The sequence below is a fragment of the Condylura cristata genome, unplaced genomic scaffold, assembly GCF_000260355.1.
Source record: "Condylura cristata isolate star-nosed mole 26May11 unplaced genomic scaffold, ConCri1.0 scaffold00030, whole genome shotgun sequence".
Taxonomy (NCBI): Eukaryota; Metazoa; Chordata; class Mammalia; order Eulipotyphla; family Talpidae; genus Condylura; species Condylura cristata.
Window position 1 is genome coordinate 19933755 of NW_004567131.1, and position 27245 is coordinate 19960999.

The 27245-nt window shown below is 38.6% G+C and overlaps 2 protein-coding genes across 2 annotated transcripts in view; one reads left to right on the forward strand and one right to left on the reverse strand.

Moving 5' to 3' along the window:
• The window catches only part of PTER (phosphotriesterase related), a 47130-nt gene extending 29783 nt beyond the window's left edge, over positions 1–17347 (forward strand). Inside the window, exons 4-5 of the mRNA XM_004691271.2 lie at positions 10917–11057; positions 16332–17347. Of these exons, the coding sequence (XP_004691328.1) occupies positions 10917–11057; positions 16332–16542 (352 nt within the window). The 3' untranslated portion in view covers positions 16543–17347. The remainder of the gene's footprint in view (positions 1–10916; positions 11058–16331) is intronic.
• A 149-nt stretch (positions 17348–17496) lies between these two features.
• Positions 17497–27154, reverse strand: C1QL3 (complement component 1, q subcomponent-like 3). Its single transcript, XM_004691273.2, has 2 exons — positions 25634–27154; positions 17497–19980 (listed from the first exon to the last, which is right to left on the reverse strand). Exons 1-2 carry the CDS (start codon positions 26219–26221, stop codon positions 19801–19803), a joined length of 768 nt encoding a protein of 255 aa, XP_004691330.1. The 5' UTR covers positions 26222–27154; the 3' UTR covers positions 17497–19800.
• Positions 27155–27245: the final 91 nt, after the last annotated feature.

Sequence of the window (27245 nt, forward strand, 5' to 3'; positions counted from 1 at the left end):
GATTCTGAAGCCTGAACAAGGAATATACAGAAGTAAGAGCCCTTTCCTGGAGGTGCAACTGGGGAAAATAGCTTTAGGAAAAGTAATGTATTTGGAGAGCCACACTGAATAAAGTAATAGTAAAAAGCCATCTGAATCAGATACAGGCAACTTTAGCTCCCTAGAGTGGTGTTAACAGTGATGCAATGCAGTGGCCAGAATGAAGTCTGCCAGATTAGCCTTCCACAGGCTCTCGAGGCCTGCTCAGCTGCACACACAGCCTGAGGGGCACTGAACAGGCCAGGGCATCCGCTATCATTTGCAAGTACAAAGTACGACATTCCAGTATGCCCACAATAACATCAGGCATTTAAGTACTGTTGAAGGTCTGTACATCTTAGACATTTGTGCACAAGCCATTACCTTAAAATGCATGTGTGCACACACATCAACAATCACAAAACTGCTATGTGGCTATTTATGGGAGCTGTTGGGACCCAAGAGGGAAGTGTTAATAAATGGTCACCACCTCAGGATACGGCTGTACCACACTGTTGTCATGTGACCATTTGTGACCTGCTTAAGGTCATTTACCTAGAGATAACAGCCTGACAAGATAAATCTGTTTCTATGTCTAGGCCTGCCCCAACCATCTGTTCTCTCTAAGAAATCCGGGCGCATAGAGGTGCTGGTGAACTTAACCCCAGAGAACACCATAGAACTGCCCTAGACCCAAAGCCAACATTTATCAGAAATAAAACAATACCAGTGCCTACTTGTATCTGTTAGGGCTTCTGATTCACAAAGACTTTGGCTTTTTAATCATGTATTGTTCTTTTACTACCTATTAGAGCTCCAGCCACATTTCCAGGTGGTAAATAATCACAGCACTGCCTCTGCCCACAGCCTAATACAGTCTGTAAGTGATTGAAGAAGACCCCATAGATACTCTGTGATTCATCTCTATGAATGAAGTTTGATCCTTCATGTATTATAGAATACTGTAGATCTTTGAAGACAACTAAGTTCTTTTATTACCAAGGAAAGTTGGGGAAAATAACATGCCTGGAAGGTATTTGGCTATTATTTACTGATTAAACCTTTGAGCTCCAGGCGAGGGGGACAGGTGTTAGGCTTCCATCTTTTTTCTACTTGGTGGTCTATAAAACAAACCAAAGTACTTTGATGGAAATCCAGCGCCTAGAGTTTGATTAGGGGCACAATAACTAAGTGCAGGGAAATAGCACATCTCTTTCTTTGAAAATGACTCCCCATGGAAGGCAGAGGAATTTGATCCAACGGTTTCTGAGAGAGAAAGGAAAGCACAGGGGTGGGACTGAAAACACATTTATTTTCTTTACCCCTGATCATTCATGTCAGATTTGCGCAATTCTTTAAAGAATACAATTTTGACACCTTATTTCACACTCTGAAATCGATGAAGAGGCTGGAATACCACTTCATCCATTCATTTGCTCATTTGTTCAACATATATTTATTGAGAGCCTAATTACTGCATGCTAGACAAGATAGAACAAGAGCAAGGTCCATTTTCTACCATCAAAGTGATTATTTGATTAAATTTTGGTAACATTTTACCTTCAGGTTGCTTTTAAAAGCCACAAAAAAATAATTACCTGGTATCCTTGGACCTGCATACTATTAGCTTCTATGAATCCTAATGAGTTGATATCAAATCATTCAAAAACAATAACAGGCAAATTTCGAATGAGCAAAACATCTTTATATATTTAAATATTATGGTAACACTTTTCAAAAAGAACAACTACAATGTTATGCACAACAAATAGTTTAAATAATTAGAATCATTTGTGGATAGTGATGTATTTTCAATAGCTTATTATCAGGGTAATGTATATGCAAATATTATGTGTACACTGTAAACAGTAGGCATTGAGAGGAGTGTGTATTGTATAGCATATACTTTGTGCACATTCTATCTCGTAAAGGTAACTTATTTAGTATTTAGTAAAAATATTGGTTTCTTCCAAACATGGAATGAGAAATTATTTAGTTCAGACAACAACATGGAGGCCTGATAAACAAGGGAGAAATTTTCAAAGAAAATAGTTACTAATAACACTTCATCTACTAATGTCCACTGACATTTCCTCTTCTATCACTATAGAAGATAATTAGAAATAGAAGAAAAAGGAGCTGCTTTTAAGCGTATCATCATGGCTACTAGAATATTCTTGGGTATGAGTGTGGATGAATTTTATTTCAGATTCTCTGTTGATTTGCGGATAGCACTCACTAACCCGAACCTTGAATACATTTCAGATTGAAATTGTGTGATGACACTGGCAGCAGCTATTCTTTTATTATGCAATGTACATTCCCTGTCTGCATGGGAAATGGAGAAATCAGGGGTGCTGGGGTCAGATTGCCTAATTTCTAGTACTGACATTACATTTACTTGCTGTATGACCTTGAGCAAGTAAGTCACTTAAGCTTCCTATCCATTTGCCCCTCTGTCAAAGGAGTTAAGAACAATTAATTTAACCCTTTAAGGGTTATGCAAATCTTCCTTCCCTTTGTTTGTTTCTCATGAATTTCCTCTCAGTGTAACATCTATTTAAAAAGGAAAAGAAAATCCAGGCAGACATTTCAGAAACTGAAATATGGCAACACTTCATAATATACATAAAATAGTGTTGAGTCAAATGCAATTAAGTCATCTTCGTAATTGATATTTGGTAGGTACCCCAAAATGTACTCCAAAGAGACCTTTGGGCCAACCCATCCAATGTCAGGGTAAATGAAGGCCCGGTCATGTATTTCACCCAGTATTTACACCATCCAAACTTCCCACTAGTAATTTTTTTCTTCTGAAGCCATTTTTCATGCCTCTGACACCATTTCCATGGAATATGACATTTTAACAAATAGGATTGCCATGTCTATGAGATTTATCTTCACTCTCTTCAATACCATCATTCCTTGAACTGCATATCACCTAACATGAAAAATGCAACCTCTCTTGTGCTGTGTGGCAGCTGGAAAGTTCATATGGTAAAAAGCTCTTCCTAGGGTGTATAAACTGTAAAATGTATTTTAAAATAAAGTTTTAATTACATTTTGCAATTTGGAGCCAATTCTAGTGTGAGTCTAATTTAAACAAGGGTTTTCTTTCTTGCAGCCATCTGTTTCTTTTGCTAAAGTCTACGCTTAAATCACAATATTGAAAGTATGACATCATTCCTTCCTATGATGTCACTACACATGTGGATGCAAGCAGTCAGAGAACTGAATAATGTGGGAGGAAGGTGCTCATTCAAATGTAGGGATTATGGAGAGCAAAGTAAATTAAAACTTTGGCAACCCGATTATTCTCCTATTGTAGTCATTACTAGTAATTTGCTAATATTGAAAAGCTTCTCCATAAAAGTAATGCCTTAATGCAGAAAGAATCCTATAAAGATAAATGAATCTTTAAAATGCTTACATATAAAAATATAGCTAGCCTATTAATGTGAATTCACTATTCTAATTAATGGTTTTAAGTTTTGTGTGAAACCAAAGTTTCTGGTAAATATTTAATTGAAGTAATTAGTTATACTTTCTAACCATAGGTAATGTTTAGGCTATGCACTAAAAGCTTCTATTACTCTATTTAGTTTCTATTTTTGACAATAAAAAAATAAATTATTTCAATTCATCAATTAAGAAAATTTTAGACTTTGCAGTAAAAGAAAAAATGCTATTAGTAATCCAGGAATATATGATGAATAATGTTTTAAAATTATGTTAATACTCAGTCTCATAAAAGTGTATATATTAATTTCTTTTGAACATTGTAAAAGTTTTAAAATTCATAAGTAGTATATTTGTAAATATTAAATATCTAAAATATCTTAAAAACTAACTTTGAATTATTACATGAACAGTTATAGGTGAGTTTAATAATTCTTTTAAGCAGTTACTTGAAATGCTCATAAAGAAGCAAAGACCCCATATGCTATCAGCTGTATAAATATCCACTGGTTTTAAATGGAGGAATTCTGTAGAGAGGGAGATTGAGTTTTTTTGGAATTGCTCTTGTAGTACAATTTTTTAAATAATCAGTCATTAAAATTCAACATTGTTTTTAATAAATCAGTTGTTTATAGTCATTCCCTTATTATATATTATATTTGTATGCAATTTTAAAAAGTTACTTAGTTAAGTTCCTAGGATTTAGCATTGTGTATATTCCATGCCTCTGTATATGTCAGACCTTAAACTGTCAATAGTTCAGTCTTAGAGCTGGCCTCACAGTCTTAAATTCTAGGTACAAGCATACACAGCATAGACTGGGTGATAAATTACCACAAAGTGATAGTGCAGTATGCTGAAAGTGCATAGACAAAGAGTAGGAAGACATGAGTTCCTTATCAGTTTCAGATATCCAAGCATTTGTTTCCTCAATGATGCAATAACATGTAGCATAATTATGTTACCAGTTGATTGAGAGTTTTAGAACATGCTCCTTCTATGTTCTCAATATCATTTAATGACACAATCTAATTAATGGCCCAAAACAGGTTCTTAATTCGCTTCCAGTGCTGTCATGATGGGAACAGTGCCTTAATTTCTTGACTTATTCTGGCGAATGACAGAGTTATTCCCCAGATGCAGGCCTAAATTCCTCCCTCCTCTAACCGGCACTAGATAAAACCTGTTTAACCACACTAAAACCTGCCAGAAAGACCCCTCTTGTTCTTAATTCAGACCCTGACATGTCACATGAACTACTATAAGAGTTTTTCCAAATAGCAATAACATGCTTAGCCTTGTTCTCTGCTCTATCTTGCCTTTTCCACCACTCTGAACTTTTCCAATGTAATTCTGACTATATTTCCTCATGCTGACTTACAACTCTCAAGTGACTCCCTTTTATCTTCACACACATTCCAAATGTCTTGGTCTTTTGGTCTCCACTCATCTCTCCACCTCATTTCATCTCAGCTTCTAGAACACATATAGAACCTGGGCTAACATCACACTGACCATGACTTTGGGTGTCTGTGCTACTTGTTCTTACTTGTGTCTCTTACAAGCTATACCCTCTGTTCTAAATACCCCATTCCTTCTAATTTACTTTACAGAGTGTCTCTTCTATATGCAGCTTACCAAAGGTTTTCTTTTCTATAAAGTTTTTCTTGAATAAACTGTTTGATATTTCCTGCTTTGTGCCAATCAGATTCCTAGTAGTACTTATTATGATACTAGATAAAGTCAATAAAGCAATTATTTTTCTCTCTATCTCTTATCCCTGAACTTCTTGAAGTATTGGCCTCTGTGTTATTTGTCTTTGTTTTCCCAGTTAATGCATCATAGTTAGTAGATGATCAACAATTTCTGATTGGATGGATGGGATGGATGGATGGATGGACTGATGGATGGATGGGTGGATGAGCAGATGGATGCTTCTCTTTCCATCCACTTTAATTATGATTAATTTCAGCCTTATTATCTAGGAACAAACAAGTTTTTGTTTGTTTGTTTGTTTGTTTTTTGCCTCTCAATAGGTTTCTTTCATATCATCCATCCCCTATACTAATACTTGGGCCCCACCATTATTTATCTGAATAGCCTCCATTAAGACTCAACTCAAATAAGTCATTCCTTTCACTATTCTATCATAATACTTTGTATTTGTTTGTATTGTAAAAAGTCTTCAACACATTTAATTGTAATCAGTATAAATATCTAACACCTTCCCTAGATTTTAAGTTCTTTAAGACAGCAGCTTATGTTTCTTATCCATATCTGTATTCTCAGCACAGGCTAGCACAAGGCAGTGATAGTATAAGATAGTAGATGTTTGCTAAAATAGTTCATGAAGGTGTGCTTGAATGTATGAAAGGAAATAATGAATTTGAGAGTTCTTTGAAACTGTAAAGTTCAGATAAACATTAGGTATTGTTAGTATCTTGATCAGACCCACAAGTCATATAATTTCCTTTGCACCTTAGTTCTTTCAAGGGCTCTTAGATAGCCCTTGTCTAAATTATCACTTTATACAGACTTCCTTGCTCCTACTCGGAGGGCATTTTGACATTAAACTAACCCCCTCAGCACTTAGATAGAATCTAGAATATAAAGAAGTTTGAAAAACACAATCAACTGTCTTACATTTTAGTGCCATCCTTAAGCCCTTCTAGTACATATTCTGAAGATAGCCAAATCACTTTAGATATCATTTTCTTAGTTGATGGCAATATGTTTGTCAAAATTAATCACTGTTTCTTATGTAAAGAAAAATTGCTTACTAAAAAACATACAATAGAAGAAATGGTATTGTATGAATGAAATATTTGATACAAAAATTCTCTTAGAATATTTTTAATAATATTATCTTAGAATATTTTACAAATGACATTGCAATCACTTCATTCACCTTGAAGGGACTTTTCTCTAGAATAAAATGCAATAGTTCTGCTGCATTTCACAATTACCTCACTAACTGTTTAGGGCAGGAGGTGAAAAACATTTACCCTAAAGACTGGGGAAGATTAGAATAAGAACGAATATAATTATTCATGGATATAGAATATGGAATGAGGAAAACTGGCTGAGGTTGACACTGCCATGCATCTGAGAAGTGCTATGAGGTCATTGATGACTGGGAGGGGCAGGACCTCTGTTTAATCCTCATCCAAAAGACGTCAAGCAGAGTACATTTTCCTATGGTACCATTCTGACATTTGGGGTCAGTCCTTTCACCAAAAGAAAACAAAAGTCACTTGCATAAATGCAGCTCCAGTAGCACCTTGAGTGTCCTTGGAAGTCATCCAACTGAATGTCAGTTATTGTATTTTATTGTGGTCATGTCAACTTGCTAGACATTCATGGTGCTTGAGAAGTCTTTGTGATGGGGGGCAGTGTGTTTCCATAGGCGGGTGTCTATGAGAAAGATGAAGCTGTGTGGTTGGTGAGTGCTGTCAGCACAAGAAGGGTCTAAGAACATGGTTTCTGAAGACAAATGCAACCTGGATTTATTTATAAATTCTCACTGCGGAAGTGGAGTTGACTTTTTTCAAACTTTCCAACTTTTTTGAGACTTAGCCGAGACTTAATTTCCCCATCCACAAATGAGAATTATCATACCTTCTTCATATACTTTTTGTAAGAATTAAATAAGTGAGGGGTGATATAAATACCTGATTATTATTAAGCATTCATATTTTTGCTTTATTTATCTACCCCACTCTACTGCTCATTAACATCTAACAGCTTATTCTACATATTTTCAGGTATTTCCTTGAAGGGATGATTACTACTTATCTTCATTGATTTTAAACTTCAATAGGGAGAACTTAAGTGAATTCATTTCTTAATTATCTTCACATTCAGTTACTTAGACAGTATCATACCACTAAATGTCAGTATGGATAATAAATACATATATTATATGTGTGTGTGTATATGTGTGTGTGTGTGCGTGCGTATATATATATATACGCACGCACACACACACACATATATATGGCTTTTTAATGGCAGTAAATTTGTCTACCTCCTTTTGTTTTTTTTTTTAAAGATTTATTTATTTATGCATACAGAACTGGGGTACAGGCCAGAGGTGCAGGGGCAGTGAGAGGATTCATCAGAGACAGAGTGGGGAGTAGAACAGGCAGACTAATGAAGGACACTGCTGAGGGGGGCAGCAGGTGGGTCAGAAGAGGTCTGCCACGCCATGTGGTCCCCTCAGTGTAGGGATTGAACTCATGCTAAAGTGGCTTTAGCTTTTTAGTGCTGTGCTTTAACCCGCTGCGCCACCAGGAAGGGCCCTGTCTATTCCTTTTTAAACAGAATTTTTCCAGTGTCTGAACTATCAGCTTAATTTCTTATCTTCTGAAAAAATCTTCTCCACTACATATGACTAAAATTGAGTGTTTTACAGTGGGGACATTCCCCCTTGTATGTCAGAGACATACTTCTTTCTATATACTGTTCTAAAGGATAAGGAGCCCTAAGGATTACTTTTAAGACTTACATGTAGACATGAATCATACTAACTATGCTAATACTCTTCAAGGAAGAAAGACTATTTATATTCTTCAGATAACATTTATAATACAAGTAGTACTTAGTGTAGATAATTAGCATCTGGAGAACTGGATCCCTAGGTTCGCCATTCTTCTCTTAAAGGAGGTTTTAATAAGACCACATTCAAGAAGACCATGCAGATCCTCATTAAAAAAAATAGTCTTGGTCTTTTCTCTGAGAGGATTAGGGAGAAATTGGTGGGTTTGACTTAGGTGTGGAGGTAAATTTTGGTTGTGGTACTTGGATAGACTATTGTAGAGCATAGGAAGAGGAAGCAAGGACGATTTGGGCCAGGGGCTGGTGGGAGAGGTGATGCCATTTCTAGATTCTGAACATATTTTGCAAATGAAGCAGATAGACTATCTAGTTGGGCTGGACACAGCAAGTGAATAGAAGAAAACAGTCAAGGATAAACACTGGGATTTGGCTTGAGCACCAAGATGGACAGGACAGTGTGTAGAACAACTGGATTAGGGTGGGGGCCTGAGGGGTTTCCTTTGAGACATGTTAAGCTTGGTCTATCAACTAAACAGCCAACTGGATATGGAAAACAGGCAATTAAACATGCAATCTGGATTTCAGGAGAAATGTTTGGTTCGGTGATAGAAAACTTTAAATATGTACCTCTTAATATTTGTTCAAGTAAGCAACGATCATGATTAAATTTGATATGTCCACAATAACTGTAATGTTATTACAATCTAACTAGCAATCAAAGAACTGCACAAAATAACCCTTTCTTAGTTACTCTCCAGGTTTGTTATCCCATTTGATAATAAATTCCCCATCTTTATTTCGATAGTATTATGAAGAGGGAATTAAATTTCAAGATAAATGTGAAAAATATTATGTGCACATATACTCACTATAATTCTTAAAATGCCTTCCAATACAAAGTATTTAGCAATGGAGAAGTCATTCAGTACCCAGATTAAGAGAGCAGGTTCCAGTCTTACAATGAATCTACATTGTAGCACGTCTCCATGTAAGTATCTAACTTCTCAAATCCCAGTTTCCTCCTCTTTAAAAGAGAGACCAGATGGGATTATGGAGATTATTACATGAGATAATGAATAGGATGCATTCAGTACAATGTCAGACACACAGTTGGTTCTTACCATTTTCACTGATGATGCGATATGATAAGAAACCTTTTTGTTTTCAATTGGCATGAAGATTAAGTTTTCCTATGGGTTTTCATTTACTATGGAATTTGCATCAATGTATACCTTTATATGTCACTTGAATTTAGGAAACTTTATCTCAAGGCATTACACTAAGCAAAGGAAAAGGCCATCAGAGTTTGATCCATCCTGTTTGAAGCACCTGGATTTTTCCCTTGGCTCCTGTCTCCTGGTCCATCCCTTGCCAGTATTGGTCATTAACAAATGGAATGAACTGACTCAAAAGGAAATGCACTAAATTTATGTCTTGTGTCTTATGTTATTTTAATTGTGGATAATTTGTTTTTAAGCACTGGTTCTTTGGGGAAAACAGAATATGTTTACTATAGGAAAACACATTCTTTCAGCCCAGTAATTTTGGAAGCAAAAGATGGTCTCCATGGTAAGAGATGGAAAAGAAGTAGTATTAATAGAAGATGGCACGAAACTAATGCACATTTTATAGTATCAAGGAAAGATTTTTTAGCCTCCCTGCCTAAGTCATACTAACTTGGTGAACAAAATAAAAAGGAATCAGCTCCAGTATAACACTCAAGCCAGCCCAGGAAGCTCCCAGGAAGCATCTCAGGGCAGTATCAACTTCCACACTGTGACACATGGAGGCTTAATTGGGCCTCCTATAGTGTGGAGGAAGGGAGGACTTGGACAATTCTTCTGACCTCACAGAAGCAGATTTATAGAGGTATAATAGTGTTTTAATCTTGATCCTGAAGCTGCCAAATTAATAGGATGTCAAAATGGATAAAATCCTAATAAGCCAATGATAGTCCAACATTCCAACATTCCAACTCTTCTCCAGCTGATCTGTACCCCAGTCTCTTGCTTCTGTGTCCTTAGCACCCTCCACTGCATCCAAAGGAATGTATTTCCCCCTGACCTCTACTTTTCCTGTTTTCTGATAATATTTTTTCTTACTTTTCTGTTTGTATGTATGGTAGTTTGGGGGTTAACACATCCTTTTTCACTTGTTAGAACCTAAATTTCTTGAAATGATCTATTTTGTTCAGACTCTACTTTGTGTTCAGGATTCTGTACTTCATCTTACAGTTCTCTCCTGCCTCATTCATGTAGTCTTCCATCCTAATGGTGACATTCACACCATAATCACCATTGAAATGAGAAGATATCCAGAAACATGACCATATAATAGTCAATTGTATTTAAAAAATAAGCACACCAGAAAACAAATATCTGTAGGAGTATTACCTCCATTAAAAAGTGGCAATGATATTCTCATAGGGAATTATTTTAGAACCACTTAATAATCCTGACATGAAAATCATCTTATTACCTTACCTTAGCTTCCTGTTTTATCCACATTAGTATTACTCACCTAATTCACCACACCTGATGCCAAATTCCCTTTGACAGCTTTCACAGTTCAAAGCAGTTCCATTAAAGACTTTCAAAAGGAGATGGAACATATCCAGAAGACAATGCTGAAGGAGAATTACAAAATTGTTCTTCAGTAATAACAGTATAATTAAAATGCCTGTAGTTCCCCAGTACTTTATCCCTTCTGGATACATAAATATTCTGGTTTCTGATAATGAATGGAACTTTTTACTTTACAGTCACATCATAAAAGCCAACTCTAAAATTCTGTATTTTAAACTATATCCCAATATATAAATTACACTTTATGTGGAAAATATGCTGTTGGTTATAATAATATATCTGTCTTTTTGTGTCCAGGACTATACTTGATAAGAAGGAACTACTGGAGTTTGCTCAACTTGGCTGTTACTTGGAATATGATCTCTTTGGTACCGAACTCCTTCATTACCAATTCAACCCAGATATTGACATGCCTGATGATAATACAAGAATTAGAAGGTAAGTAGAGTAGAGTGAAATCTCTCATGAAACTTGCTTTAATCAATCCTTTTCAAATTTCCTATCTGGGTGAATATTAGCACAGGTTTAGAAATCAGTATGCTGGCTGAAGCCAAGACTCGCAGAGAAAAATGTACCAATGCTGTTTCAGGGGGGAAATCTCTATATATTACTTCAAGAAAAATGAGTCATCTTAGCAGGCAAAAGCTTAGCACATCCTTAAACATTCAGGACAAATGGGTAAGTGACAGGAAACACGTGTTAATACTCAACTCTGCCATGACAATAAAAGAGCAAAGACATTTTCCTCTTTTTACTCCTGATGAAATAAGCTGTTTCTTTCCCAAGTTGACCACACTAAAATCTTAACTTCCTACAATGCATTTTTGAAATGCTTTATTAAAAATTCAATTGAATACCACAGTTTAATGTCTAAAAACCAGGTATTATTAAAATTTAAACTCCCCAAGTTATATAATGGGTAGTGAAAGCAACAATTATAAAAGTCATACTCTGCAACCAAATAGAAAATTTGGGTAGTAAAGGGTGCACGGCTCCTTGGTTTTGATTAGTTGGTGAAAGAAACATTGATTGCACCAAAATAGGGGCTCTGGAAGTAGAAACAGATTTGAGATTGACAAAAATGACTTTTATTTGGGCCCCTGCTAAGGATCTGAAGCACAGAGCAGAGATAGGATGTGAAATATAAATCTATATACTGATCATTTGTATGTGATCACATGGGGATGAGTGAGATTATTTGCAGATGAGAAGGGTATGGAGTCCTAGAGAATACTAACATTTAAGGGGTAGGGTGATGAACAGTCATTCCAGGATAGGCTGAAAAAGTTTCAAAGGGATAAAATATCAGGGAAATACAATGTTATGGAAGTTGGTAGACAAGAAAGCTCAAAGCAGAACTAAGACATTTGTAACATGTGGCTGATAGCTAGTGAAACAGAGGCTGAAAAGTATTCATTGGACTTTACAATCAAGAACTTTTCATGTCACAGTGTATAAGTGCAGCCTTTCTAGAAAAAACCTGAAGAGTGAATAGGAGCTCAGACGAGGAGAATGTGGAGGCTACTCTTTCAAGAAATCTGCTGGTAAATGGAGGGCTGAGTCTAGAAGACAAGACAGGAACAACAAAAATTTCAGTAAGTTGAGCAATGTTTATGTAACTGAAAGTAAGAGAAGACAGAGACAGAAAGAGTGAGCCAAAGTGGTGTCTCTTCTACAGGATTGTTATCAAATTTATATAAATTGAAATAAATTGTGGAAAGTTTTCAGTTGAGTACATGATGCTGAGTATGAAATGCTCAGTGATTATTTAAAAAATCCTGGAGAGATATGAGCTATTAAGCAAGGCTGCTCAAGAGACAATTAACTGGAATCTAGGAACCAATGAAAAGTTGACTGAAAAGGAACACTCATTCTCCACTGAAATGAAAGGAGGCTAGGCAAGTAATGGTGGAATGCAGATGAATGTCCTGGTCAGAGGAACAGGAAACTGAGCACTTGTAGTCTCATACTTTCTTCAGTATGCCTAGGAAGTAGACATGGTCTTCTTCTGAGGAAGAAGTCAGGGATTCAGGACAGAATCTTGTAGAAGAAGGTGGAAGCTGAGGATGATGTTGAGTGAGTGAGAAGGATAAAGGTTAGAGACATGTGCTGTGAGAGACCCAATTGAGCTACGGGCATGGCTGTTTAAATGTAATCTGGTACCAGTGCACATGATAGGGTGGTTATTTTCCAAAAAAAAAAAGGGGGGGGGGTTGGACCAAAGAATCTCCATGAGTAGGAGCAGAAAATGTGAACATTTACAGATGAAGGATTGGGATTTTGTTATAAAAGTGTGACAGTCAGGTGAACATGGGAAGGGTTGAGATGGGGACCATGGAGAGGAGAAAGTTTAGCAAGAACCAGAAAGCCATGTAGGAACAACACAACAAGAGGGCATAGCAGCAAGCATTAAAGAAAGGCTGAATATACAGAAGAGAAGAGAATGGATGAAAAACTAGAAAGATGCAATTTGTGTGTGGAAGCAGGAAAAATGAGATACCAGGGAGGAATTGGTTCTCCATGAAGACAAGTATCAAAATATGGTTATGAGCATGTAGAATACTCACTGGAATAGGACTAAACAAAAATAGAGTAAAGAATGGCCCTCCCTGGTGGCGCAGCGGGTTAAAGCACAGCACTTCTGCATAAGTTCGATTCCCGCCTGCCCCGGAGGTGACCACATGGCGCGGCAGACCTCTCCTGACCCGCCCGCTGCTCCCCTCAGCAGTGTACTTCGTCGATCTGCCTGTTCTGTTCCCCACTCTGTCTCTGGTGAAGCCTCTCGCCACCCCTGAGCCTCTGGCCTATACCCCAGTTCTGTATGAACAAATAAATCTTTAAAAAAAAAAAAAAAGAATGATATCCAGAAATTGTAAGGCTCAAACAGCAATAGTTGAACATATATACACTGATGTTGATGGAAGATCTTGAGCTAGTGACCACTATGGGGAGAGTCTCAGAATCTTCCCCTGAACAGATCTTTACATCTGTAAGCCTTCTGCTGTCCATCTGTATGGCGACTTCTACCTGATGACCTCAGTTACAGTAAAATACACTTCAAGGTTAATATCACAGTGAGTTAGCTGACAAATGTTACACTAGTTCCATTTACATGGAGCTATTCAGTTCTACATGAGGTAGCTGCTACTAAGACCAGTTATTTAACCAGCAGATTGTTTCATTTCTGTTTCACTTTATGGTTTTAATTTACTTACCATTCAATTCAGAAAAATAAGTTTCTGTAGGGCCCCTCCTAGGCACATGTTCCCTACTCAGCTTGCAGGTGAATAACCTCTGCAATTTAAGATGGGGTAATGTGGTAGGTCTTCCTCATATTCCATGATCTCAAAACCATGGTTTTCTGATGAATGTTCTCAAAACATTTCACAATTCATATAGGAAATAAAAGCTTGCCCCTAGGACCTGTTTTATTTTCCCTAAGCCACTCTGCAGCAATGAGTGAGCTGTGTCTTTTGCACCCCTCTGCCTTCCAGGAGGCTCCCAGGCTTCCTGCCTTCTAGAATATGAGAAAGAACATCTATAAAGGAGTATCTATAAAGGAGATTGGCGGGGAGGGGGAAAGATGGCCAAGAGACCCCGATTCCTTCCTAGCTCCTTTTGGCATGAATTTAGTATTGATCAGCTTTCATTGTGCCAGAGGTATGGAAATACATCAGAATTATACATACATATAACACAGGTGTCCCTGTGTCTGTCCATCTGTGTATATGTGTATGTATGTATGCTTCACATGCCTTAAACTGATAATATGCAGTACCCCACCTGACTCAAGTACAGCACATGGCAGTTACTGAGTAACGTGTTGGGCTGTGTCTGCTACACTGACCCCTTGTCCACTGCCTCCCAGGTACTTCATTTCCCTCACTCAGCAGCAGCCCTTTCCTAAACCTTAGTGGGCTTAAAGCTGTGGCACATAAGAACATGGACGCGTGCTTCTGCCTACCTCTGGTTTCCAGCACCAGAAATTCTGTGCTTAGCACCTGTTTTCAATCTTATGTTCCTTTCTCAAATCTTATTATATCTCTGCCTTTTCACACTTTGTAGTCTCTCTAATATTTGTTTGCAAAACACTAACTCATTTGTATTTCTATAATTACTGTGATTTTTTTGTCTTCTCATTTGTAGTGGTACTTCCCTTCTGGCAATATCTCTGGAACGACTGTTCTTTCATACAATGGTACAAAGTGAAAAATTATCTCTTATTTTAGGAGTGACCAGGCAAGTTTTCTTGATAGTCTGGACATAATCATGTCTCTAGAGCAGTAATATTATCACTCTCATGAAACAACTATTCTATAGATTCTTGACTAATTGAGTCCTAGGATTTCCATTCTTAAATGAGTAACTTATCCATTGTATCCTCACCTCCTTGTTTTACAGTTCAGTGACTTTGTGATTTCATGTTTGACATAAGGCCTCTTTCAGGAATTTCTTTAGTCATACAATATGACTTTGCAGCAATAAGACAAATGACATGCCAATACATATAGGACATGCAAGGGGCACATGTGATATAAAATGCCCAGGCTAGCTGTTCTTTTGCCTTCCTTTGATATGCAGACATTTGTTAAATTCAATTATAATTTATTATAAAAGGTAGGTTCTCAGAAAGCAGGCCTTTGTGCTTGGCTTTTTGTGTAGTGGCCCATATTTTGTTACTGCCACAGTAATAGGCACTAGAACACAAAGAAATGCTATCAAAACAAATACCGTTTCAAATACTAGCCCTTGGCACATCGTGTTGTCAGTCTGTCTCAATCCATTTGAAAATCTAGAGGCTGACAGGACTCTACAGAGAAGGACCATTGTCTTCAAGTTACATCTCCTTCCATCAGAGACCCAGTGAAAGTCACGACCAGAGTCCAGACACACACAGATGGAGGCTGTCAGGGGATGACTCACATGACAGAATGCAGCATTTAACAAAGCAAAGAGGATTAGATATTTAGACAATAGTCGGAAACCATTCTTTAGTCCACTGACTCTAAATGTAAAGGAATGACATTATTTATAGTAATCATATAGAAATGGAAGAGTGACAGGATAAATTTTTTTGGTCAATTTAATCACAGTGCTCCAAGATTTCTACTGAGTGAAAATGCCCATACTTTAAAGGGATAGGTGCTCAAAGTACAGCTACTGTTGCTGACCTATTGAAAAAGGACTTTCTAGCTTATATGCCTCTGTCAAATCAACTAATTGTACTCTCAGAAAGTTTCATATGTACAAAGATTCCCTTTATTTCTCTATTTTAATCACAGTCATTAATTTTATTTGCCAGGTAAAAGGAGACAGAGAATGATATCTGAAAAATGGGCCACCAAATGAGACATTTTTGAGTGAAGACCTGGTTACAAATTCAAAATTATTTAGTGAAGTGTTGAAGTGGCCATTCATTCACATTGTCACATCCTATTAAAAGCTATCTTTAATGCATATTGCCACACATTGTCATAAATATCACAAGTTAGCAATCTCTGTGCATGAAGTAAGTATTATGTTCCTATTAGGATGCAGCGATATCTTTATCATCACCACGCAGTATTTATAAGGGTCTTCCAGCATACAAGCCACAGTAGAAGGCGGTATCTTTATGACAAGCACAGTACGTTTGTGAGTAAAAAGCTTAAAGCACCCTGAAATTTTTAAATGTGAGACAAATGCCATATAATGAGCTAACATTTTTCACAGGGTGCGTCTCCTGGTGAATGAGGGCTATGAAGATCGAATTCTGATGGCACATGACATACATACGAAGCATCGGCTGATGAAATACGGAGGTCACGGCTATTCTCACATACTCACCAACATTGTTCCTAAAATGTTGCTTAGAGGTATAACTGAGAATTCAATTGATAAAATCCTAATAGAGAACCCTCAACAGTGGCTAACTTTCAAATAGGATGATTGTGAATTCTTATCTTGAGCATAAGAGCTACAGGGAATATTCAGTGATTTCAAACCCACAGTGAGATATTAATTGGTGCTACACAGGACTAATGAAAGATCATTTCTTTTTGATGAGAACTAGGAGATTTTTACCTTTTCAGAAACTAGCTATTGCATCTGCACCTTCCGGGAGTTGCTGAGCCTAATTGAGCTCCATTTTTTGTCTTAAAATAAATACAGAAATACCTATTTCCAAACAAAGACAAATTCTATGTCCCCTAAGTGGAGTTTTGTTTTGTTTTACTAATCTATCCGCTACACAACTTGAGAAATTTAAAGTGTTTCTAGTTAAACTCCCCACTTCTGGAGCAATCTTATGTTGCTTTTAATATTGATGATCCTACTAATTATCCTGCTGTTCTGTAATTAATGCTTAATGAATAATATGACACTTTAAAATAGCTTCTGCAGCAAAGGAAGTTAAATTGGAGACCTTTTCTCAAAGAATCCTGTAATACAATTACTAATTCATGATGGTAAAAATATTATGGCAGGATAATTATATGCTACCCACCTATCTACCTATACATGTGTATGTATATACACACATGCATACTTGTAATAAATTAGCTTTGTTGCCTTTGTCTTTGATATTCCTTTTACTGTGAAATTTATTGTGTTTGAAAAATTCATATGAGGGCATGAACACATAACAGTACTGAATTTTAAAAATTCAATCGTAAAAGTCAAAAAAAATTACATAATATAGTTTAATGAATCATTACATTTGTAATAACAAAGGCCACAATTTAATAAGATATAATGCAAAAAAGAGAAATGTTTGCCTTATATGTATTCCTTTTATTTCTGTTACCTTTGATTTGTTTTTCTTTGGGCCTAAAAAGAGAAACTAATGCTTATTTATCTGAAGAAAAGGTCAAATCTATTAGAAATGACAGTCCAATTCTAGAGACTATTCTTTAAAAGATACCCAGCCCTGATTTTTTTGTGTGTAAATATTTTAAAAAATGATTTGTTAAAACTTTTAGTTGATGTACACTGCTACTAAATTTATAAATTATAAATTAATCTTTTGGTTTAACTCTCACTATATTACCTGTTACCTAAAAATTTTTTCCAGACCCTGCTACCAATTCTGTTTTGATGAATACATATTGTTAACTAGAAATAAAATCCTTGCAAGTCCTTTAAGAGTTATCTTACATATGAGGAAAACCAAATATAATTAGTCATTATTTCTGATGAATAGACTAGGTCATTTCCTCATGTAAATCATGACAATTACTCAGACCAAGGCATTTAAACAGAGCATACAGCACCTTCAGATAAGAATACCATGCATAACTCTTTTGGAAAGTTAGATTTGCTAAATAAAAGATATTTTTGTGGATCAAAGATAGTAGAGCATTCTGTGTATTAGAACAGAAAGTACCACAAAAAGAATAAGCCAGGAGAACAAACTAATTCTTTTAAATGAAAAAAATGCAAATGTCCTTCACCAGTTAAACAAGCAGATTTTTAAATCCCTGTTTTTTGAAATCTACTTGTCAAAGAGTCTTCAAAAGCAACTGAAGGGAAACCGATTTTTTTCATTCCAATAGTGGAAGTTGTTTGATAGTTAGGATATATCAACATGCATTTTTAATCTTTTTCTGAGATTAAAGAGATGGCGTTTGGCAGTGTATTTTAACCAAAGAGAAAGGATTTGCACTATTCTTAAAGTCTACTTTACTGTCAGCTTCAATTCACCTGAGAAAAAGGAAAAAAAAATGGTAATTCAAATGCATATAATTCATAAACACTGCAAAGGACAGTCTCTTTGTTTCTGCAGTCCAAATATTAACAGTCTGCTACGGAATGCAGTTAAAATACTGACTGGCATATGGTAATAAAGAAACCATAGTTTTAATTTACATGATGTATAGGGCTTTTTAACCTAATAAAAGTTAATTTTCGGCGTAACTCTTAAAGAAAAGCGATTATAATTATTTTGCTACTCCATATATTTTTGTCATCGAAAATAGATTTCAATCCAAAATAAGTCAAATAATTTATGTGTGTGTGTACACACATATATTTCTTTACATTTTTGAGGCTATATAGCCACTATGCCTACTGTCTGAAGTCATATATATGTATGAACCTATATCATTCATATCTCATCCTATAAATATACATATATATGTATATATGTTAGGTGAAATGCTACATATACAAGTAGCAGATAATTGTATAAAATATATACACTTTGTTGTCACACTGATTATATGTGAAATTGTTCATTTTGAAAGAACCTCAGATCACAACTTGTAACTATTTGAAGCCTTACTTAGTGTCCCTTTGGTGACCCATGCAGTGGCTCAAATTAAACCTTTGTCCATTGGGTTATGAATGGATAATATTTCCTCCCAGAGAAGGCAAAAGCCTCCGCCTAATTTAATGACAAAGAATAAATTTCTCTGAATTTCCAAGTCAATCTAAATGTATTCCGCTGACAAAATGGACACATAGGGATTTTCTAAATACCATAAATAATTACACATTGTTACACTGAAAGGGTTATCCTATGATACCATTGCAATAGCTATCTTTAAAGACTATCACCAGAAAAGAGAGAAAAGAAAATTCTAAGAAAATGTGAAAATGATCATAGGCTTGGGAATTCCCTCAAATCCAGAAAATTCCAGGTTAAGGCTTGAAGTTGAATCATTCCCAGGTCTAGCTCTAAAGTTAACAAGAGTACAAGGCAAACAATTTCTTTGGGGACAAGCAGCATTATTTCCATTAGACCTTCTCCTGCAGGGTAAAATCATTCTTCCCCCAAACTATGAATGGACTCCAAGTATCATAATAAGCAGGTAAACTCACAAGAACCAAAGCTGACATATGGATAAAAGCAGCAAGATCACAGTACACCAAAGTATCATATATATTGAAGAAATAATTCAGTGTCTTAGATTTTTCTATAAAAATTTGTGATCTATATAGGACTTCATTCACATGGACACTAACGATAAGGAGTATTTGCTTTGGCGGTAGAGGATCACACATCTGCTTATCTTGCTTTTAATATTTTTTACATAATGTTTCTGAGTATACAGATGTGAGTCAGGTAGCATTTGATTTCCCCACATATACACAAACTGAGGTGCCCCACAACTGGCATCCCCCGGGATCCTTGATTCACTGACGTTAGCCATACGAATCCAGAGTCCAAACTCAGAACTTAATAAGCTGAGTTTCTGCATTATCAGTCGGCATAAATAATAAATCCAGAGAATGTGCTGTATTTGTTGTTGTTTCCTCCATGGGCTTTGCCGCCATCTAATTTGATGTAGACTTCGTCTCCAGGCTCCAAATGGAGTACTACGCTGTTACTGGCGTAGTCATAATTCTGATCTGCATCTTGGGCAATCGCACTAGCGCGCACCTATGTGAAACAGAAAACCATTACAGTTCATAAAAGTAAAAGACAATGTCAGTTCTCTTTCTTGCCATTCCTACAACATCATAAGCAGGCGTGCTGCTATAGCACTGATGTTAGCCCAGGAAAGTCCACTTGTTCCAGGCGCTTCCTGAGGATATCTTTGTAACAGTTTTCAGCTATTATAGAGAGAAGGGAAGGAAAAATGATACTTTTGTGAGGGAGACTCCAGAGTCTTTTCTGATTCTATGTTGTAAACAGTGCATACCATTCTAGGTTCTTCCTAAACCTCTACTTTTACTGATTCCTTCAATTTCTATGCCCAATCACTTCTTGAATTGGAATTTTTTTTTTTTAAATCTTAACTTAAGCTCAAGAGTAATGTTCTAACCAGCAGTTTTGGAATATTCGAACTTCAATCCAAGTATCAGTTAGTCCCATGGTGCTTATAAATGAGGTCCACAGGCAAAAACTCAAAAATACCACCCTACATACCAAGAATTCTATCACATACTAAGGGGAAGAAAGCTTTTCGATTTGGGCCTTCAAACTCTGATTCAAGGAAAGCCACATTCCCAGGAACTTAATTCATTTAAATATCTTTGGTTATATAATACAAATTTTCTGATTTCTTTAAGTTCATGACTTATTATCACTTCTGATGTATGCACTTACTTAATTTTAACATGTTTAAAAGATAGAAGAACTGAAATTTCTACAACTTGAAGTCTCTAAAATTTCTAGAAATTTTGAATGATTTCATTGAATACCCTCTTACAGTTAAGTGATTCTAATGTGTGATTTGCTTTGAGGATAGAGGTTGACTATAATCTAGTCATGTTGAGCCTGTGATCTCATTAGGGGGTTGACAGACATTTGCAAACATTCAAATTGCCTATCAGATCAAGTAATTTGGAAATTCTGTCATATCTTCAACTCAAATCAGGCTTCTTTTCATTGAGATGTATTTTGATTTTGTCTTGGAATATCTTTCAACAGGCAAACTTGTATTTGATTTATTTCAGTAAAACATCTCCTACTTTGTGGCTTGTTTCTATTCTACTTTAATGATATTTCCCTGAATAACACAGCAAGTGATTTAGTGGTTTTGTAAACCTGCACTATGTAATAATGTATGACTTGGGGTATAATATGCTGGATTTTATCACTTGGCAAAATGAAAAAAGTGAAACATAAGTCAAGAATTTTCATGCATTTCTTTCAAAACTTAAATGATAGGTTTTCAAATTAAATTTTCATGCGGTATGTTCTCACATTAATGCTGAAATGTTTAAAAAAAATAAAAGGAGAAGGCTCTTTGACACTGCTGAACTAGCAAAGTAATTTGAGCAGTATTTTAAAAATTCCTTTCTGGGTATCATATAGCAATAGGAGAAAAGGGCTTAAGGGATTTAAAATTGCTTAACACTGTGCTAACTGACACTAATCTAATGAAAGCAATATGCCATGCAATTATACTCAGAAGCACTGATTCAAAAGTATACGCCAATTTAGTGAGGTGATCTGTTTTGACCAGTAAGTAAGATACAACTGAAAGTCATAATACTTCCTAGGAATTAATTATAAGTTTGTAGGAGTTGAATGCTTTGATTCATTAACTTTATCTAGTCATTAATTCCCAGGAAAAAAAATAAGTCTGCAAGGAGGATAGTGCTAAAACAACCTGTTTTTTTATGTGTAGATTTTTAGTGCATGAAAAAATTAACATACAAAACCATAGTTAGCCATATATTAATTAATTATCAATCCATAATATATGTTTCATCTGTTATTAATAAGCAGACATATTTCATTTAGTGTTTTAGTTATTTAGTGTATGTTCTGTGGGTATTGTGCTTTATTACTGTTTTCTTTGTGCAGGTATTTAGAGATCAAAACTGATTAAATCACTTGATTTAGAGACAATAATCTTACATATGTATATCAAATGCAATTTTTATTCTACAAGAAAACTTGTAAATGCTATTTTTATTCAGTAGGTGTAACCTGTAAATGCATTAGTGTGAACCCACAGACTAGAAGGTTACCCTTACAGCTTTCATTTCTTTTGTTGAATAAAGCCAGTATGATTGCTTTTTAATGAAAGAGATTCTCTAAGATTTTAACCTATACTGTACCATAAGATTTTTCCAATTAGATAACTGCCATGTTCCAGTGTACTTGGCATGATTTTAGTGTGCCTGCTCACCAAATTGTACTCTAAAGGTATAAAGGGACTTGAAATTTCAAACTCTAGTATCCAGTTCAGTGACTTCTGACAATTTCTTCCTTGAAGCTATCAAACTATTGAGGTAGGTAATGCATCCGCCCTGGAAGCTATTTTCAGGTTCCTAAATGTGTACTGATTTCAGCATTTTCTCTCAGAATATGATGCATCCTTTCCTCAGCCCGATATACTTATTTCTACCTAAATGTACTCTAATATCTCCAAATGTTCCAAGTTAACTATTTAGATTCTACATGATCATTACTGTTTCATGGCCCCTAAAAAGATAGTTAATTTGACACATTAATCTCTCTTATTAGAAAGATTATTAATGAATAGCAACATGCAAACTCTTGATGACTCTTGCCAATACATTTTAAGTCAGTGAGTGCCAAAACTAAAAATTCTTAGAGAGAAAAATGAGTCTTTAATTATTTTACAGTTCAAATCCTGAGCCAGTTTTAGTTTTTATGCCAGTGGCTTTCTAGAGGTTGTATCCAGCAGCGATGTTTTTTATTCAGGGTTTCTGGTAAAAATATACAAACATACTTCCCATGCCTTTGTAAAGTTTTTACTTTACAGTCCAGCTTTTACTTTTAATTTGCACTGTATTGGGCTTTCTACAATTAGGAAGATTAAATTAAGGTTAAAGGTTTCATGTAGAACATGAGGAATGTGGTCCTTTTTGGTATGTTTGTGAGAATGCAATACATTGAACAGTTTAAGCATTATCTTATTAGTGAGGGTTTATCATTAGAGACAATATTTATGGTAACATTTGCTAATTTAATTAATTGCTACTGATGTTCTCATAATTTCATTTTCATTGTACTTCTGTGGAATCATAAACAAAAGGTTAAGTGGCACATCAGGTTAATTCACTGGCCTTCGATGCTACCATCTGTGATTCTGTATTCAACACAAAGCATAAATAAAAAGGTTCTCATATGGTAGTGGTCCAGAGAGATTGCTCTATCCTAGAGTGATCTGCATTTTTAGTTTAATTTTTGTGCTTCTCAAAATCCACTTAATCCATAGAACATTACACTGACATGGGTCTCTGAGTTTTTGTTTTATGAAAACAAATCAGGTCACTTCAGAGGGAGAAACTCATTATAAGAAGTGATCACATAAAAGCATAACTGAGAATATTAGTATTTATTTAATATTAATTTAAGATTTTAGGTTTTGCATTCACAACTGCCTACCAACTAGACTTTACAAAAATAGTTCTAAAGTTAAAATCCCTTAACAGTAACATTGCAATAATCACTTTGCCAAAAAGTTCATATACAGCACTCAAAAATGCATTATTTGTTACTATTCACTACTTTTTCTAAATTACTTGTTGCATTCCTTTAGCAGAGGTGGCAACTTGAGAATGCCAGTGGAAAGCATTATACAGTATAAGAAAACTCTTGCCTTATTTTTTTTTTCCTGATCCTCATTGAATGTACATGTTAGGATGATACAAAGAAGCACTGTACACTCCAAACAATGAAATAGTTAACAAACATGCACTGCCATCTGGATTGGTTTTCTTGGAATCAGTGTAACATACCTGGACTCAGCAGTCTAGATATCAACATTTAAACTAATTTAAATGTCTTGTTCACTGTTTTTTAATATACAATTGCAATTTCCAGCTATTTAAAATGCGAGCATTTTTTACACATTTGCTGATAAAATTTGAATTGTATTCCATTTTTATTAATACTTTTAAAAATAATCTTTTCATCCTGATAGTATTTTCCAGACTAAACCTTTGAGACAGAGAGCCAATTTGTAAATAAATAGGTGCCTCATCGCTGCCAGCTGGGGGGCGTTCATAAACCATTTTGTAAGGGTGACACAATAGCTCTATTTTGGTTCAGTGAGTCATGTCCTTTTCAGCCATTTACCTGTAACTCTCCCACTGCCCTGTGAAAAATTTTTATTTAGCTTAGTATTATTTTCGGGCAAAAGGACCATAATAAACAACCCTGTCAGTGCCTCCTGGTGGCCATTTTTCCCTTTTTGTTCTAAATGTGTCCTGAGGGTCCCACGGGCTGTTTTCCCCCAACCCCCATTCCTTTGGAAATAACTGATAAGAAGGGGGCGGCACAGAATTTTTTTGGCCCTGTCTTTTACACAGTTAGGCTATTTTCATTTCACTTTTGAAATATTCTGACATAAAATTAAGTCTTGGAAGAAACCCTGCCTTAATGGTGCTCAATAGAAACCTGTATTATACTTAAAAGGTCTGATTTCAAGAGGCTGGTGACCTGAAGCCCAGTTGCCCTGGTTAAGGGTGCCAGCGGTCCACTGGGGAGCTGTTCGCTCCCGGTGCCGCCCACAAAAGCAAAGTTGAAGTTCAAGAACTCAGCCCAGACTGCAGGCTGCAAGCTTTGCACCCCTTGCCTGCTCCCAGCATGCAGAAGGTCCACCGACACTTTGGGAAAGTTACAAAGACTATTCTCCTTTGACTAAGAGATCAGGTTCTTCGGTTTTGCAATTAACGTGCATTTCTCAAGGAAATGGTCAAGAGGCTCCAGCAGAAAACCCGGCCCGCGACCCTCGCGGCAGCCCCAGGCAGCTCAGGAGAGCAAGTCCTCGTGACCAGGGGCTCACCCGAGACTAGTTGCAGCCAGTGGGTGAGAAGGCGAGTGTTGGGAAGACCCTCACGCAGGCGCCCTGGGATCGATCGCTGGTGGCGAGGTCACTCCGGGACCGGCTCGCGCCGCCGGGGTCCCGACTGCCTGCCGGTGCGTCCTAAGTCGGTCCTGCAGTCAGGATTTTGTCTTTGAGTGCGTGTTTTATGGTGCCAACCCATGAATCTCAGCTTTCCCTCTTGTTATCCGTACCCACGACTTCTCCCCCTTCTCCTTTAACTGAAAACTAAACGGGAGTCAGCGTCTAGAATTGGCCTCATTGTGACTTTCCTGGTCTGGGACGCCTCGAGAGTATGGTACCTCGGGTCGCAGGGTCCCGCTTCGGTTCTGGAAGCTCCCAGCGTGGACTAGCTCCCACAGGTCCCCTTCTCCCCTGGATTTGTCACCCTCAGACTTCCCATTCCAGGCAAAGCCCTAAACTATTGAGGAGCCTGCAGTTTGGGACACTAGCTGCGCCCGGACTCCCCTGTCAGGAGTTGAGCATTGGCTAGAGCTACGCAGGTCCCTCCCAGGAGGGTCTAGTTCACACCCGCAAGCACCGAGCGCAGGTCTTAGGTTCAGGAACCGCCCCTCTCCAGGCCTCCCGACGCCCTCTTGGGCGGGGACCCCCGTCTCTTCAGGAAGGAACAGCTTCGCACCCCTTGCCTGCTCCCAGGAGCCTGGTGGCCCAGCAGCTTCGTCCGCGGGCTCCCACCCGCTTTCAGGGTCTCCTCCCTCCAGCCCGCACCTTCCCGCGCTTCCTTCCCTCCCTCCCCGCGGCTGCCCGCCGCGCTCAGCTCACCTGGTTGTTTTTGCAGAGATCAGCCCACATGCTGGTGCCATCCCCTCCGCGCATCAGGACGTGGTAGGTGAAAAAGTAGATGCCCGGGATGGAGCAGGTGAACTTGCCCGTGGTGGGATCGTAGTGGTTCCCCAGGTTCGTAACCACGTCGTCGAACTTGAGCACCTCGTAGCCCTCGTGCTGCCGCTTGAGGCCGGCGTAGAAGGCGATCTTGGGCACTGTGCTGTAGGTGGCCGCGCTGATGGCCCCGGCCGCGTTCAGGCCGGGAGCCCCGGGCGGGCCGGGCAGGCCTTGGCGGCCGGGCTCACCCTTCTCACCCGGGGGGCCCACGGGACCCGGCGGCCCGGGCTCACCTGGGGGCCCGCGCGGGCCCGCCTTCCCGGGCCGGCCGGCCTCGCCTTTGGGGCCCTGGATGAAGGTGGGCAGGGACTGCATGAGGCCGCGGTCGGGCGTGGCGGCCGTGCTGGGGGCCTTGGTGCCGCCGTAGGGGTCGCAGACCATGCGGCAGGTGCCCAGCATCTCGTAGTGCGCCGACGTGCCGGCTGAGCTCACCAGCACCGGGATGAGGATGACCAGCAGCAGCACCATCACCACCCCCAGCGCCCCGGCGGCGATCAGGCGCCTCCTGCTGCCCACGAGCCGGCTCAGCGCGGGGCGATCCTCTTGTCTGCTTTTGGACAAAATTTTGAAGGCTGGGCGGGGACCTCCTCAGAGCCGAAAACAACCCCCTGCGAGCCCCAACTCCCCTGGGCAGGCGCGCCGACCGCTCCCGGCCGGCTCTTGCTCCCCCCCGCTGAGGCTGCGGCTGGGGAGGGAGCTCGGACGCCAAGTGACTGGAGCTGAAGTCCCGCGCCGGGGGTGGAGGCTGGGGGAGGGGTGCACGGGGCGCCCTCTCGCCTCGGCGAGCCCCTGGGCACCTGTGGATGCCGCGGGCGCCGGCGCCGCCGCCGGAGGGCAGAGCCAGCCGCCGCTTCTCGCACTCGCCGGGGCCGCTCACACTTTTATGCCGCAGCCGCCCGCGATCGACTTTTCCGCTTTTGCCGACTAGGCCAGTTCTCACCAACTTTCCGTCTGAAGTTGCCTTTTTCTGCCTTCTTCTTCTCTTTTTTCGTCCGCCGGGGTCACCCTTCCCTCGCCTTTTCTCCCCTCCTTTGGAACCACCACAACTCTAATAGAGGCGCACCCCAAAGCTCCGGGCTGGACGAGCGAGCTCTGGCCAGCCGCACCCCGGCGCGGAGCGGCGGCTGCCGGCGCGGTCGGGTTGGCTCGGCGGGCTCGGGACCGGAGCTGAGGAACTAGCAAGCAGCGGCGAGCGCCTCGCGGCCGGGAGCGGAGCGAGAGAGAGACTGAACGCAGAATTCTGCCTGGGTACCACCTGCCAGGAGAAGAGGAGGCTGACAAACGCGCGCGCCGGAGCAATTTATAGGCACCCAAGGCACAGAGGAAGGGGAGCCGCTTTGGCATCTCACTGCAGCATCTGCTCTGCTCATCCCACTCAGAGAGAGTTTGGCATTACTCTGACAATGTGGGATTTTTTTTTTTTTTTGGCCTCTTCTTTTTTTCCCTCTCTGCACATGGATGAACAGTGAGATCCTGAATACTCCCTTGCTGA

Excerpts from the sequence above, each read along its gene's own strand:
- C1QL3 (XM_004691273.2), bottom strand. The coding sequence starts at position 26,221 with ATGGTGCTGCTGCTGGTCATCCTCATCCCGGTGCTGGTGAGCTCAGCC. Across the intron at positions 19,981-25,633 it reads ATCTCTGCAAAAACAACCAG|GTGCGCGCTAGTGCGATTGC; the intron begins GTGAGCTGAGCG and ends TGTTTCACATAG.